The sequence below is a fragment of the Salarias fasciatus genome, chromosome 4 (assembly GCF_902148845.1).
Source record: "Salarias fasciatus chromosome 4, fSalaFa1.1, whole genome shotgun sequence".
NCBI lineage: Eukaryota > Metazoa > Chordata > Actinopteri > Blenniiformes > Blenniidae > Salarias > Salarias fasciatus.
The window spans coordinates 21,833,249-21,849,086 of NC_043748.1; the positions used below are offsets into that span (position 1 = coordinate 21,833,249).

Below are 15,838 nucleotides of genomic sequence, written 5' to 3' on the forward strand. Positions count from 1 at the left end.
TGGAAGCGGAATCATATGCTAATTAGGCGCGACTTCATTCTGGTCCTTCTGCGCATGCTCCGTTGTGATGACGCAATATTCCAAGATGGCGGCGCGCTGTCCGCATTTCAACTCGTACGGAGACGATTTATTGAACGGCAGTTTTAGAAGAATTGGATGTAATGAAACGAGCGGAGCGACGGACGCTTAACAGTGCGGCCATTTTCAAAGCTGTAGCGTCAAAGTTAATCGAGAAAGAAAGACGAGAAAAACACTGTTTACTTCCGGGAGTCGTCACCACGTCAGGGCCGCCCCGTCCAATCAGAACGCTTCACAGACCCCCAGCGTGAGAGAGGATTTAGTCCTTCGTTTTCCCATGTAAACACGACGCTCATGGATAGAATTCTGAATTCCTTAATTCAGAATTAAAAACACCAGATAACCACACCCATTTAGCGAGACAACTAAAATATTTTTGATTTTAAAAATTGACTCAAAATAACATTCTCAGAGCAGAAACCGTACAGATTCACTTGTTTGAAACTTAGTTCATTTTTGTAGTCAGTAATCTCTCATTACTGATCATTTTCTGGATTATTCAGCTGAAACAAAGAACCACATTCATAAGTTAAAAAGGATGATCTCCTCAAAGTCAATTAAATATAGTATTGTAGAGTACAGAGTATTCATTAATTGTTAATGAGTTTCATCTCTTCTAAAATTTGGTTAAAATAAGTAAAATCCCACTGTGAAGGACTCAAAGTGTCTCAAATAAAAGCCAGAACTGCAAAAGAAAACTAAAAAAAAAAAAAAACTAATATTCTGTAAACTATTATGGTGAAACAAAGTGCAGAATCTGAAGAGATAATTGAATACAAAGTGAAAAACCAAAAACGTTGGTTGTTATAAATGATGATTTCCTTGTATTAAAACAGTTTTTGACGAGATAACAGTATGTCGGAGTGTTTCAGGTTTATCAGAAAACAGATTTATCAGGAATGATCAGAAGTGACATATTTATACTATGAGTGAACAATACAGATATATTTTTAAAATCTTTCTTATGTAAGCGTATTGGCTTTAACATATTACTTTAAAAAAGACATGAGATTTTTTTTTAGAGTATATTTTTGTCCTGCAGAGGGCGCCATTACAGCTCAGTCTGAGAATTGAATGGTTAGTCTTCAAATTATAGAAAATAAAATCAGACTTTATGGAGTGAAATTAATCAAATGCAGTTTCCAGTTTGTGGATGAATAAATGTGTGTAATTTATGTGAATTCAGATTAATTTAAAATCAACGAGGTGACGTTTGTGTATTTGAGAAAAACCACATTGTGTTCAAGTTTCTATATTTAATATTTAAAGCTGTCAGTTTGTGTCTCTCAGGCAGATTTAGCACTTCACTATCAATTTCTCTAAAATCACACCAGAATGAAAAAAAGTTTTTAAAGATTTGTCTGTTTTTCTCAGAAAAAAAACACTTTCCCATTTCTAAATTGAGACTAAGTACATTCCCCTTTTTCCCCCCAATCTTAGTAACTGTAGTCAATCAGTATGAGGTGTTGTTTTACTCCGAAAAGCTCCTCGTCTTCAGCTGTGAAATGAAAAGACATTTATTGTTGAAGTGAATCTCCTGAGAGACACAAACGGGACTCACTCTCCCTCTGATGTGACCGACGGTTTGTGTGATTTTCAACCTCACAGAAGCACCAAATATATTTATTCTGAATGTGTTCGGCATTAAATCTCTGCAAAAACACCTCATCGTGTCGCCTGTTGTGAGGAAAAAAACAAACATTTTCTGGGATTTTCCTTCTTTACATTCAAGTTTTATTGGTTTCTAGAAACACATCTTCAGCACATCTGTGTAAAAAACACACACACACATCCTTCAAGAACAAACCAGCAGGTCAAACTTTACTTTTGAACTTTTATGGAGGAATTATTGTTTAAGTGTTTGAAGTGGAAAATCTGCCTTCACCAAATGAGGAGAAGATTTGGAGATTTTAATTTAAACTGTAGTGAAATTTTAACAAAAGGTGGGAAAGTTTAGCTAAATATGTGACGACGAGGATAAAATATCTATTTTTTTAGATGTTAAAATAAAAGCCACTGTTGTAAGGTTTTGCTAATAATTCAATAATCAACCTGATGTGTTGAGTTTCACACAGCAATTTTAAAAAACATGTTAAGATTAATAAATGTTGAAATTCACAACAGTTATTCATGGAGTTTATTATAATGAAGACTAAATTGAGAAAAATATGAAAATTTAGAATCATTTCTTTAAACTATGAAGTCAGAACTAAAACTTGAGCTAAATTTAAGACAAAACATTTTGAATTCCAGGCAAAAAATGTTAAAACTCACAATTTTTGCCTGAAATTCAAGACTATTCATATTTAATTTGTCAAAACTAAAAACATATAGATTTTTAGACCAATGTTAGTTTTACAAAAGAAACTTTTAGATTTTTTTTAATCAAGAAATTTGAGTGTAAATTTAAAATTTCATTTCAAAAAGTAAACTTTTCAAAAACTTGACATATGGGACAGATATTAGTGGGTAAAGATGAAATACTGCTTGAATTCAAAAGTAAATGTAATTTTATGTAAATATTAAAATCATGATTAAATTTTAACTGTTGAAAATTGGGAAAATAGATGCAAAAGAAGTTTCGATGGTGAAAGTAAACCTTTTAAAGAACCCAGATTTACATATTTCACACATTAAAGCCTTTTTTCCACTGAGACTAATTCGACTTTCAGTCAGTTTTCTGGGAGTCGTGAAGCGTTTCGTTCTCAGATCAGGTTTTATTTCACTGAAAAGAGACTTTCTGTTGTCTCAGTGAGAGAAGAGGACAAAACCAAACAGATATAAAAACGTCAAAAAGTGCTGTTTGAGGTCTCTGAAGGTTTGTTCAGACACACTCACAATGGGTCCGTGGTGGTCCGAGGACCAATCAGAGACCAGCAGAGTCCAGTTCAGTCCAGGACTCAACCTCAAACGTCCAACTAGCAGAAAGAAAAATGAGAGCAAAAGGTCCAAAAAGACTCAAACTAATCAAGAAAGAGAGAAAATCTATAAAACTAAAGTCAAACTGGATCCAGATCTTCACATCAGTACTGTCAGAACGCTAAAACAGAACTCCAGCAGGTCCGGTTCCTTTCAGTCCGAATCTGATTCCATCAACCAGGAGTCCAAAAAAGAAAAAGCCGGAGAACGTAAAATTCTCAAAATCAGTCCAGTCCGACTCCAGAACCATCAAACCAAATCAAGAACATCAAATCCTTCATATCAAATCCAAACATTCAAACTAATCCTGTCCTACAATCAGTTGGTCCAGTCCTACTTTAGAACCACCAGAACCAGACTGAGAACCAGATCAAGAATGTCGATTCTTCCTTCTAAACCATTAAAATTTAAACCTTCAAACAAATCCTGTCCTAAAACCAGAGTAAACTCAGTCCAGTCCGACTCCAGAACCGGTCCATGAACCATCTGAACCAGATCAAGAACAGATTCTTCATTCTTAACCATTACAATCCAAACCTTCAAATGAAGACTGTCCTACAGCCAGTCGGTCCAGTCTGACTTCAGAACCAACAGAACCAGATTGAGAACCAGAACGTTCAAAAACATCAGTTTCTCAGTTCCAAACCATTAAAATCTAAACCTTCAAACACTACGGTCCTAAAAGCAGTGTAAAATCAGTCCAAACAGTCTGAATCTGGTCCATCTCAGTCTAGAACCAACAGAACCAGAATCAGTCTCAAAACAGGTCTAAGAGTCCGTCCAAATCCATCCCTGAACCGAGTCCTGGACCAGTTTCTCAGCAGTCTCCAAACCAGTTCAAAATAAAGTCCTGAAGACAAACTGAAGTCTAAAAGAACCTTCAGAACCGGTTTACATCTGACCTGAAACCAGCTTAAAATGAGTCCCGGACTCGGTCTGGAACCGGACTGGAATCGGTTTAAAACCAGTGTGAACAGACAAGTGCAAAACCGACTTCAGGACCGGTGTGAACCGGTTTCAAACACCTTCCTGTAAAGTGCATTTCCAACACTTCCTGGCTGCCAGCAGAGAACGGACGGACCCTCAGTTCAGTCTGACCGCCTCCAGGGGGCGCTGCAGTTCATCTCCCGGCCACCAGAGGGAGCTCCTCGCCCGGCAGTCCTGCTGGGTTCTACTTCCTTCAGATCCGGTTCCTTCTCTTGGCAATATTCTTCCAAGCTGACGCTCGGTTTGTAAAAGCAGCACCGTGTTTGACCACTAGGTGGCGCGAAGTCCTTCAGATTCCTTCGTAACACAAAACGTTGAGTAAACAGACGAGGAGCCGAGGCCAGAAAACAAAACAAAACAGCCAATACATGTGCAGAGTCCTGAGGAGGCGTCCAGTCGGCTGGACGGAGACGACGGGCCCGGAAGACCCCAGGAGGATTCTGGGTAGAGGGTTTCAAACCAGCAGCTTGGATCCAGCGCCGAAGTCTAACCTCTTCACCAGGCTGAAAGGACAGACTTCCTGTCAGATCATGTTTCGCCGCCGAGCCGAAGCAGCCGCCTCACCTCTTGTTGCACAGTCCGTTGGCTGGATGGTTCTCTGAGGAGCCGGTCTGGCTCGCCGGCGCCCCCTGTCCTCCGGAGGCGGGGCCTCGGCGGCTGCTCGTCTGCTGGTGGACGTAGTCCCGACACGAGGCCAGTTTGGACTCCAGGTTCTGAGCGGCCAGAAGGTAAGAAGGTCAAAACAGATCATGGAGAACAAAGAGAACTCAGTCTGAGACCAGCCAACGGGCAGGAAGGGGGACCCGGACCAGAGGTTGACCTCCAGACCGGTTCTGAACCGGGCCAGGATGATCCGTCTCCATCTTCTCTTCCTGGATCGGTGACCTGAGGTCAGTCCGGACTTCCCCTGAGTGTGTCTTGGTGTGTGTGTGTGTGTGTGTGTGTGTGTGTGTGTGTGTGTGTGTGTGTGTGTGTGTGTGTGTGTGTTTGACGGGAACAGCCTCAGCGCCCCCGGCCTCACATGACGGCAGCTGATGGGAGATATTTTTAAATGCCAGCGTGGTTTTCTCACCCCGACTTTCCTCAGCAGCTCGCCGACGATGTTCAGGGCCGAGATCCGGGCCGACGTGGTGAGGGGGGGCGCGGGGGCGGCGTCACCTGCAAGACCGCGATGGCCAGAGGTCAGAGGTCAGGGGGAGGAAGGGACAACAGGAAGTGGCAGAAAAAGATCAGAGCAGCGGCAAAAACAACCCCACTGCTTTCTCAACCAGTCGAAAACATCCAGGAAACTAAAGAAGCAGTTCAGAAACAAGTGTGGATACACACACACACACACACACGCACGCGGGCGCACACACACACACGCACGCGGGCGCACACACACACACGCACGCGGGCGCACACACACACACACACACCTCGGTTGCTGGGGGGCTGGTTGGCACTGAGCGCCTCCTCTGTGGGGGGCTGAGGTCTGGACGACAGAGACGAGGGTGTGTCTTGGGTTCTTCGGTCTGGGGGGGTGAGCGGGGGGGTGGGGAGCACGGAGGAGGAGGAGGAGGAGGCGAGGGCTGACGAAGGGTCTCTGACTGCACTGCTGAAGGACGGCTTTCTGTCCTGAGACTGCTGCTTCTGCTGCACAGCCAGCTCCTGCCTCAAGTCTGACGCACACAGAACCCCACACACACACACACACACACACACACACACACACACACACACACACACACACACACACACACACACACACACACACACACACACACACACACACAACACACACACCACACACACACACACACACACACACACACACACACACACACACACACACACACACTACTTTAACACATTGGTCAGTGAATGACTTGGTGGGTTTGGCGTGTCTGAGCAGACGGAGACCTCGGGCCTCGTCCTTCAGCCTCTGGACCGACTCCAGCAGGTTCTCCTTCTCGTCCAGCTCGCTCTCCAGGAAGGCGTTCCTCTCGATCACCTGGTTCATCCTCTGCTCGAAGTCCTCCAGAGACATGATGGTGGCTCTGAAACACAGAGGTCCTTCTGTCGGCCGTTCTCCGGACAGCGGGGCGGGTGCTTCCCTCTGACCTGCTCTCACCTCTTGGCCCTCTCCAGGTCGTCGTTGGCCTGCTCCAGCTCCCGGACGTACCTCTGGAACTGGTCTCGGATGGCCGAGGTCTCGGCCAGGTCCCCCTCCAGGCTGGAGATCTGCCGGTAGGCCTCCGAGTGCTGCGTCTCGTATTTATCCTGGGAGAAGGAGAAAATATGAAGACAGAACCACAGGAGGAGGAAAGGTGTGAGATTCCACACGTGAAACACATTTAACTAAAAAAGAAACCATGATGCCAGTGATGAAGCGACTTTTTAAAAACAGCAACAGACGAAGAAAGAACTTCGATGTGAAACGAGAACAAAGAGGAGAATCAAACCGGGACGAGAAGAGAGAAAGGACAGAGTGATGGTGGGCGAACGGAGATGTCCCGTCCCGACACGGAGCGAGAGCCGCCGGGGTCTGTCTCAGTGACCGGCGTGTGTGTGTGTGTGTGTCTGAGCTGACACACACACACACAGTGAAAACACTCATTCAGATGGACGTCAGGTTTACTGGTGTGTCATCGGAAATGAAAAGAAGCCAGATGAAGCAGATTCAGCGAGATAAAGAGGCTAAAAATGACTCGAAGAAGAAATGTTTTCTAACAGGAGGAACATTCCTGCAGACGGATTTCTCTGTTGACTGAAACATTTCAATTAGGACCGGCTGGTCGACTAGTCCGCAAAGATGAGAAGATATTTGTCAAGTATTGATGAGACAGATTAGAATCATCCGTCCTATCAGAGAGCTGAACATGAGGCTGATCTGAAACCACAGGGTGGCGCTGTTCACTGTCTGTCTGAAGCTACAGACTCACTTTTAAAGGGAAGAAACTATTAACTCAGACAAAAAAATGGTAAGATTGTGTATTTATTAGTTTTACTCAAGTTTTTGGAAAATGTTCTTCAATTTGAAGTCAGTGTCCTTAAATATATGCAGGAAAAAAAGAAATTCTTTATTTTAAAGATGGATATATTACATTTAACACTCCACAATTCATTTTCTCTGGAGAACCTGCTGCACTGCATTTCATTTTAAATAGATTTTTCTTTTTTAGCTTGAATTTTTTTTCCAAACTGTATTGATTGATTTAAAGATAAGCTGCAGGTAAAATATTACTTTCAATGCTCTAAACATTTGTTGATTCATTAAGAAAATCATCTGCAACATGAGTAGAAAAGCATAACTTTGTTAAATGCCTGCAGTTCCACCTCTCTGCTCTGAGTGGCAGCAGTGAGTCAGACTAAAGAGACTGCCTACGTTTCTTATTTACCTCGTAGTTTTCCTCCCTTACTTTGGAATTTTGTGCACCTCGTAGTTTTGTTTACCTTGTAGTTTTCCAGCTCCATGCGCAGCCTGTTATTGGCTGTGAGGAGTTCGCGGTTTCTGGCCTCGCACTGTTTAAGCTCCGCCTCCAGCTCCACCTCGTAGTCCCGACTCATCTGCTGGAACTCCTGCAGCTCCTCCTGCGCCTCCTCCGCACTGCGCACACACATCACACACACACACATCACACCCGGTATAATCCAGCTGTTTACATCAGTGGGAGAACGACGCTCTATAGCATGGATGTTTACTGAAGTTACGACTTGTTGGTGACAAAGCGTCTAAATCCTCCTTCATGACAGAGAATCGATCGCAAGATTTGTGAAGATGTTCAAGGAACAAATGAATCAGTTCAGATTATTAGTTTGTATTACACAAGTACAACAAAATTAAACAAAAACTAAGCATAAATCACCCAAAACGATGAGCAGGAATCGAATTCTGGGGATTAAAGTGAGGAATCAGTGCAAACTGTCCCAGCGCTGCCTTTACGAAAACAGCTGAAAGACGATCATTTTCTTGTTTTGATGCCCCAAAGGGATCATTTGAAAAATGTTCAAACAAAACCAGTAACTAGGGCAACTTAGAACACACAAAGTATTTTCAAATGTATTTCTTTTCCTGATGTATTTATTTATAGTGCATGATTACATAAAATCTAAACAAACAAACAAAAAAAGAAACTATTTTGGGGGGTATGAAACCATGTGACGTGTTTTTATCTGAATCTGAATCGGTTATATTTCAGAAAACTATAAATCTGCCAGCCAACTCTGGAAAAGTGTGATTTTCAGATACTTTATTGCCAAAAATCCCCTCCAATGGCGCAGCTGTACAACAACACAGTGTTTCTGTGGCCAGGCTTGGTTTTAAGGTTCATATCGATGAAATCAACTGAAGCCTCGTGGTTGACCGGCTTTGATGGGCTTCATATTTCACAGCTACGGTGTTTCAGGCAATGGCTCGGTTGGTAGGATGTTATCTCTCAAACAGAGGGTTGCAGGTTTGATTTTCAGTCTCCCCTTGACCACATCTGGAAGTATCCTTGAGCAAAACATTGAACCAATGGACTGAGAGCCTTGCATGGCAGCCACATCCATTTGTGTGTGTCAATGTGCACTTTGGGGACTGCTGAAGTGGTGCAAAAGTGCTATGTAAATGAAATCCTTTTTTTTTATTTAAAATATGGACTTAATCATGTAGGTACATCAGGAAAAGTGATGCTGTACAATTTAACCAATTTACTGTGAAGGTAAAACTTTGGTTTAATTTAAAAGTAAGAAAACAGTGAAATGTGTCTAAAATGCAACTACAAGATGCAAACAGTGTTTGTTTCTCCTCTACCAAGAAAAATATGACATTTATTCGGTGTAAATTGCACATTTCCTTTCTTTATGTCGGATTGAGTCCTTAAAGTTATTTCATAGGAGCAGCCTGCCTTCAAAATACTGTTTTAATATGAAATCAATGACGATCAAACCTCTGCTGGTGCCTGGCTGCCTGCTCCTTCCAGTACTCCAACTCTTCCTCCAGGGACCCGAACTCTGGAGGCTCCAGATCCCCCATGTCCGGCAGATACCCTGTGATCGATTCACAAACGGCTCTCAGCCAACGTTTCACTCACAAATCATCCGTTTGAAATCGGCGAATTTATGTTCAACCTGAACACAGTTATTGAGAAGTGACTATTCTGGTTGGAACGCGATCGCACACGATTAATTCCAGGTTTTAGGAAAAATCGGCTGAGTAATTAAACACCGGACGTGAAAAAAGTGAAAACTTTCTTGATTTTTGTACATTTATTAGGGGCATTGCGGAGGTCCGCTCAGCTGGGGCGAATAACAAAATAATCAGGGGAACACATCTCGATCCACAATAAATAAGGATTTTATCCACATGTAATGTATGCAGTATTGAACACTGTGCTCTGTTCAATCAGTTAAGATTTGAGAAAATAGTCTATTCTAACAAAATGTGGAGTTAGAAACATTTACATGAAATTAATCAAGATTTATATAGAGTTCGGTCACACAGAAAAACGGGAACCTACAGCCGGCATTTTAAAATAAGACAATGTAAAACTTCCAGCAGTGGTTTGGTAATATCAATAATAACTGTTTACGAAATAAACAGCACTTAATAAGTTAGGAAAAAAGTAAGTTTAACGACTTTAAGCAAGTTAACGCTATGCTAGTTCAGCTAACGGTGTTAACCGTTTAAATCCCAGCAGACATAAACAGAAACTTACGTCCAACAGCTGACTTCGCTTCCAGGCAGATATTTCCACTTTAACCTGCTTTTGAACCGTCGTCGTCCTGCTACCGTCGCTCCGGATGGAGTTTCTTAGTTAAATCCAACGCCGGAGTGAGAAAAACAGAACTATTTCGGGACTTGTCGCGAGTTGGAAACCGCAAAGTTGCAGCAGCTCCGGAAAGAACAATACACGCTGCCATTCTCACGGCCACACCGATCGACCAATCACAAGTCAGAACGGAACCCTGTGCCCTGTCGCGATTGGTCAGATGGCTGTCAATCAAATTGAGTAAGGCGGGACTTCAATTATCTGTCCAATCAGGAAAGAGTTAAAGGGAACGTGTGTTTAATGCTGATGTTCCTATTAGTTACCAGAAGGTGGCGCTGTTTTACAACACTTCGTGCATTTTTTTTTTCGCCATTAGATTATTTGTTTTATGTTTAGAAATCATTTGTATAATGATGAGTAATTTTTGAGTATATATTTAACTGATTACTTTGACAATATTCAGTATTTATGTGAATATAAAATTCATCCTGTGGGATTACACTTTTAATCTGGAGTTTGCCAATTTATTTAAACTTTTTTTTAATCAGTCCAATTTTTGTATTTTATGAATGTAATGTTTTATTTTTACTGCACAAAGATACATTATTAATTGGTGTAAGTTGTAGTTTGTTGAAAGAACAAATCTATATTTTTTTATAGTAATAGCATAGCATATTTTCAGGGTTGAATGTAGCAATTTTTGTGGCAAAGAGTAATTTAAAGATTTTTTTATAAGCCTATCAAAAAAGTTCCAAATTTCATTATATTTTCTTTTTTTTTGGCAAATATTTCAGAAAAAAATATCTTTTGATTACACATCAGTTAGACGAGGCTTCAAATCCATTTCATGTTTTAAGATTTCCCTGAAAAAGTGACAATACCTTTTGTGTGTGTAATTTGTAACTTCTGTGTTTTTAATTATGAAGTTTGTCTCCTGTTCATGTGAGTGTGTGTGTATGTGTGTGAGTGTGCCTGCGTTCGTGCATGCATGTGCATGTGTGCATGTACATGTGTGCGTGTGTGTCAAGGTGAGTGTGTCAGCTCATTAGGTGACCTTTAACAGTTCTGACATCCTGTGATGATGTAATCCAGCAGAAGGTCATGTGACACCATGCTGCACTCTGATTGGTGCAATTTCTCTTCCTGTTGATGGGGGTCAGAGGTCAAACTGGGTCAACTCTGTCCTTTTCAGAGGGATTAAACTGGCCTATCTGATCCTCGTTAATCCACACGCACCATCACTGGAGCATAAAGCTGCGACACACACACACACACACACACACACACACACACACACACACACACACACACACACACATCCGTCCCAGCTCCATATCTGTGCTGCTGCATGTTTTCTGAGTCTACACTGACAGCAGATTACGTGTCTGCGACCTTCAGTCACATCCGAGGTTTTCACTTTGAAATAGTGCTGGGAAACATGTGGCCCATGGACCAGACGCGGCCCACCACAGAGCTCAAGGCGGCCGCAGGGTAATCTCACTCGTTAACGCCGCTCTTCAAACATCCCATGAAAGTGTTGGAGTTATTCTCCTGTCTGCTCTTTTCCTGTCAAGTGACCCCCCCCCCCCCGCCTTTTTTTTAAAGAGCAGATATTTAAATAAATTTTAAATAAATCTTTAAAATGAATCAAATTAAAATGTTAAAAAATTTACTTATTCAGGAAATAAATAATAATTAAACAATTTTACATAATAACCTGAAATTAATTGTATTTCAGCCAAGAAAATGGAGAACAAAAAATTAAGAAAAGAGAGAATGATAATAAACGGACTTCATTCATTTATGTTTTTCTTTCTGTTTTAATTTGAAATGCATTTTCCTTGGACATAAAGACGTCATGTTGGTGAACAGTGGCTGACCCAGTATCTCTGTGTGATCCTCATGTGGTGTTCCACAGGGATCAGTGTTGGGCCCATTTCTGTTTTCTTTGTTTGACTCCTGTTTTAACATCTTCTCCTTCACTTTGTAATCTACAACAGATGTTTAAATGTTATCATTATAACGGTCGTCCCCGACCTGGACCGAGTGGTAACCCGGTTCGATTCCTCCACTGTGCAGCAGTCCCACTGTACATGTCCCGGAAACTCATTTTCCCATGATGCAGCTGTAAAGCAGACACTTTCAAGCTGGATGTTTTTTTAATTGATCTCCACAAGTCTGGAACAATCAAACTGCTGTGAGACTGACAGGAACTCCGTCACGCTCCGCCCTCTTCAGTTTGTGCTTTTTTCTTTTTATCCTCCTCCAGTCTCCTCCACCCACCTCCACCACCCTCCAACGCACTGGAGGGAGACTGCATCATCCTTCGTCAATCTTCTCCATCCTCCGCCTTACTCTTCCATCCTCCTCCACCCCCATCCTTCTTGATTCTCCTCCATCCTCCTCTAGTCTCCTCCATCTTTCTTCAGTACCTCCCCAAACTTCTCTAACCTCCTCCATCCCCCTCCAAACTTTTCCATCCCCCTCAAGTCTCCTTTATCCCCCTCCATCCCATTCCAACCTTCTCTATCCTCCTCCATTCTCATCCACTCCCCTCCACCCTCCTCCATCCCCCAGCAGTCCGCTCCATCCCACTCTAACTTTCTCCATCCTCCACTCTCCTCTGCCCACCTCCTCTTCCACCTTCCTCCATCCTCCTCCAAGCTCATCCATCCTCCTTCATCCTCCTTCACCTCCTCCACCCTCCTCCTCTGTTTTCCATCAGTCCCCTCCACCCTCCTCCATCCTCCATCCTCCTCCATGCTCATCCATCCTCCTCCACCCTCCTCCACCTCCTCCACCCTGGGTCAGTTGTCCCTCTGGGCCCTCTGTCTCTTGCGGGCCAGCCGGGCTTCCCTCATGTCCTCCAGCGTTTTCCGGGGGTCCATGACGAAGGCCAGCGCCACGCCGGCGGTGCCGTCGCCGTTCTGCCGGGAGAAGCAGAGGAAGGTGGCCCAGAGGAAGGCGCAGCAGCCCATGAAGGCCGTCCGCATGTGCAGCGGCATCAGGACGAAGTTCAGGAACTGGCGAGAGGCGGACAGCGGTTACCGACACACTCCTCCCTCCAGCGCGCCGCTCAGATCTCATCCCGAGTGTGTGTTTACCTGCATGAAGGGCCAGTACATGAGTCCGGTCTGCAAGAGAGCGGGAGGCGAGACGCCGGTCAGCAGACCGTCTGCACCGTTTACTCTGCAGCAGCTTCAGAGGAGAGAACGCTAACGGACTCTGGTGTTTGAGGCCTGATCAGAGCTCTGGTTCATGGTCAAATGTTCCATAGTTTTTACCATGTTTTCATGTTTTTATGTCATAATCAATACAGTTATTTGCATAAAGGGGTTAAAACAAAGACGGAACAATCTTTTTCTTTTCCTCACGTCTCTAGAAAAGCTGTGAAGCAATAAGACTTGAAATAACGCAGTCGCTTCATATCTTTCAGAGAACATCTTACTTTAATGATCTCCTCTTTTCTGCTCCTGATACCTGGAGAAGAGCTGTGAACCTTCTCCCTCTGACCTGAACAGGACTCTTGCTTCATTTAATTGTTTAAACTACAGTCTGAATCTGGATTCTTCAGACCTGGAGGACAAGATTTTTAAATTCAGACGTAGAAGTGTTTGAAACACCTGCATAAACCAAACACATCTAGAATTTAAACCTCTATTAAAATCTTTCAAAATAACTCAACTCAGACTTTTTGACACAAATTTTCCTTAATCTGACCATTTAAAGAACAGTTTATATATTATGATTAAAACAGTGAGACAGACTTTGAGACGAGCCGCTTCTCTTTGATGGGATTGTTGTAACTGACCGAAATGTTTGCCGTCAGCACAGCGACACAGTCAGTTCACACCTTCTGAAACACTCCTCCTCCCCCTCCTCCTCCCTCGCCCTGGGCCTGGAGCCCACTGCGCAAAAGCGGCAGTGACAACAATCTGGGTTAATCTGGCGGTGAGCTGACGGCAGCTGCAGCCACACGGAGCCGGAGACGGAGGGAAGGTGACTTTCTGCACTCCTCCTTTCACCTCATCCGCCTCGTTCTCTTCCCTTCGCTCTGTTCTTACCTTCCAAGTGTTGAAAAACTTCTCCCTCCAGTCCTCGAAGATGTCCTCTTTTCCCTCCAGGAAGCTGACGCCTGCAGGCCAGAGGAGAGCTTTAGTGTCAAAAGCTTTTTTTAACCTCTATCCTGATGTCCGAGTCACTTTTTAGTTTGGAGTTGTGATGAAAAATCCTTTAGGTCTCTTAAAATCGCAAAATCTTGTTTTAACTGACAAATAAATGACTTTACATGCATAAACCTACACGTTACAGAGCTTGGATTGATGCCAAAGATGCATAAAAGTACAAGAAATAGAAGGTAAAAAGGGAGAGATGTACAAAAAGAAAAGAAACAGATAAGAGGTGACAGAAAATCACTGCAAAATGAGCGGAAATCTGCACTTAAATGTTTAAAAATGGACATAAAAATGAATTAAAGTTGTAGCAAACTGCAGATTCACTTAAATGTTCAGAAATATGCAAGAAATCAATAAAAACTACAGTAATTTAGCAAAAATGTAGTTCAAAATTAAACTGAATGATGAGGAGAAAACAAACTGAGCAAAAGTTACAGTTGATGATTAGAAATGGAGCCAAATAGTTTGAATTTACTTCACTGATCTCTCTGGATAAATGTTACATCAGGAGAAGCAGAGTGAGGAGGTCAAGGGTCAGTCTCAGGGACCCCCAGTGGTGACCTGCTGTCCTGTCATAGGTCTGCTTCTAATCTCCAAACCTCTGCCCCAAATGAGCAGAAAATCCAAATAGATGTACAGAAATCTTAAGCTGAACTCAATGCGTAAATCCAAACATGCGCCTTTCGTGAAAACGGAAGGAAACCTGATTAATTAAGGCCACGTCGGACCGGAACGAGCCCGGAGCGGTTTCAGTACCCGTGTAGAAGACGCTGGTGGCCAGAGGCGACGCGAAGCTCTGGTCCAGCAGCAGCTTCCTGAACACCATTCCGGCGGATTTTCCCGGGAAGCGTCTCTCCAGGGCGCGCAGCCAGAAGTAGTTAAAGTTCCCCTGGAAGCTGATGGCCACGATGGCCACGTTGCGCGTGTGCTTCCAGTCCAGGCGCTCCCTCTGCGCCATCAGCTGGTGCACCAGGTCCCCGCCGGCGAACAGGCAGCCGTACAGGGTGACGTTGGCCAGCCAGGGGAAGCGCTTGGCGGCCTCTTTCAGCACCGCTCTCCGCATTTTGGCACCGAACGAGAGGCTGCGCGTTTCAGAAGAGAGCTTCAGTTCAGAGACCGGAGATTCATCTGATCAGGCCCGCAGGACGCAGGACGCAGGACGCAGTCCACCTGTGGTCGGGGAGGGATTACAGGTTTCCACCGGCGGCAGGAGTGTCACACATCACCAGACCTCAGAGCGGAGAAACGTCCTCAGACACCCGCATCACTGTCCGCGCGCGCCGTGCGTAAAAGCGCGCCATGGCTCCACGTTGGTCACCTCGTCCTCTCCTGCGTCCGGAGCCGCCGGTGCGTAAAAGGTTCCTCAAGCCGTGATATAACGGGCAGACCGAGAGAGGAGCTCTGTCCCTCCGCTGTGACTCGGCGTGTCTCCGCCGGTGAATCAGGTGCCTCCCCGGCCACAAATCCCGCAGGTCAAAGCGCTAATCTGCGGGATTGTCCCGGTCTGCTCGGGCGCGCGCCTCCGTCTCCCCTGCGCGCGGCGCTCAGGCGCGTCCATCCGGTCGAGGTGCCGTCAGCTCGCTCGTCTCATCCATTCACATGGCGAGTCTGTCTGAATTTCACTTTACTCAGTTAAACAGGTATAAACTCTTTCACTGATGTCTGTGCCTTCCGCCGCTTTTGATTTTGCGCATCCTTGAAGCTGCGCAAATTCTGCGTAACCATCATACAAAATTAGAAAACTGCACAAAATCGATAGATTGCACAAGTATAAAGACTGCGACCCTTGCATATTAATTTGTATTGGTAAAATATGCAGCTGAGTTATTTGTGCAGCGTGATCGCGCAAATCGTCCAAAAGCGTTTTATTTATTTATTTATTTATTTGTTAAGACTTAAAGGGAAATATACAAATCCCCCCTTTTTTCTCTCACACACCGTCCA

At 44.0% G+C, this 15,838-nt stretch overlaps 2 protein-coding genes across 2 annotated transcripts; both read right to left on the bottom strand.

The window, feature by feature from the left end:
- Nucleotides 1–1,803: 1,803 nt before the first annotated feature.
- LOC115387063 (nuclear distribution protein nudE homolog 1-A-like) lies at nt 1,804–9,679 on the bottom strand. The gene is made up of 9 exons (XM_030089600.1): nt 9,666–9,679; nt 8,898–8,996; nt 7,420–7,573; nt 6,098–6,246; nt 5,887–6,023; nt 5,403–5,645; nt 5,057–5,142; nt 4,549–4,697; nt 1,804–4,487 (listed from the first exon to the last, which is right to left on the bottom strand). Exons 2-9 carry the CDS (start codon nt 8,981–8,983, stop codon nt 4,439–4,441), a joined length of 1,053 nt encoding a protein of 350 aa, XP_029945460.1. The 5' UTR covers nt 8,984–8,996; nt 9,666–9,679; the 3' UTR covers nt 1,804–4,438.
- Nucleotides 9,680–12,525: 2,846 nt separating this feature from the next.
- On the bottom strand, nt 12,526–14,962 carry mpv17l (MPV17 mitochondrial membrane protein like). The gene is made up of 4 exons (XM_030089622.1): nt 14,651–14,962; nt 13,784–13,854; nt 12,824–12,853; nt 12,526–12,742 (listed from the first exon to the last, which is right to left on the bottom strand). The coding sequence occupies exons 1-4, from the start codon at nt 14,955–14,957 to the stop codon at nt 12,527–12,529; spliced, it is 624 nt and encodes a 207-aa protein (XP_029945482.1). The 5' UTR covers nt 14,958–14,962; the 3' UTR covers nt 12,526.
- Nucleotides 14,963–15,838: the final 876 nt, after the last annotated feature.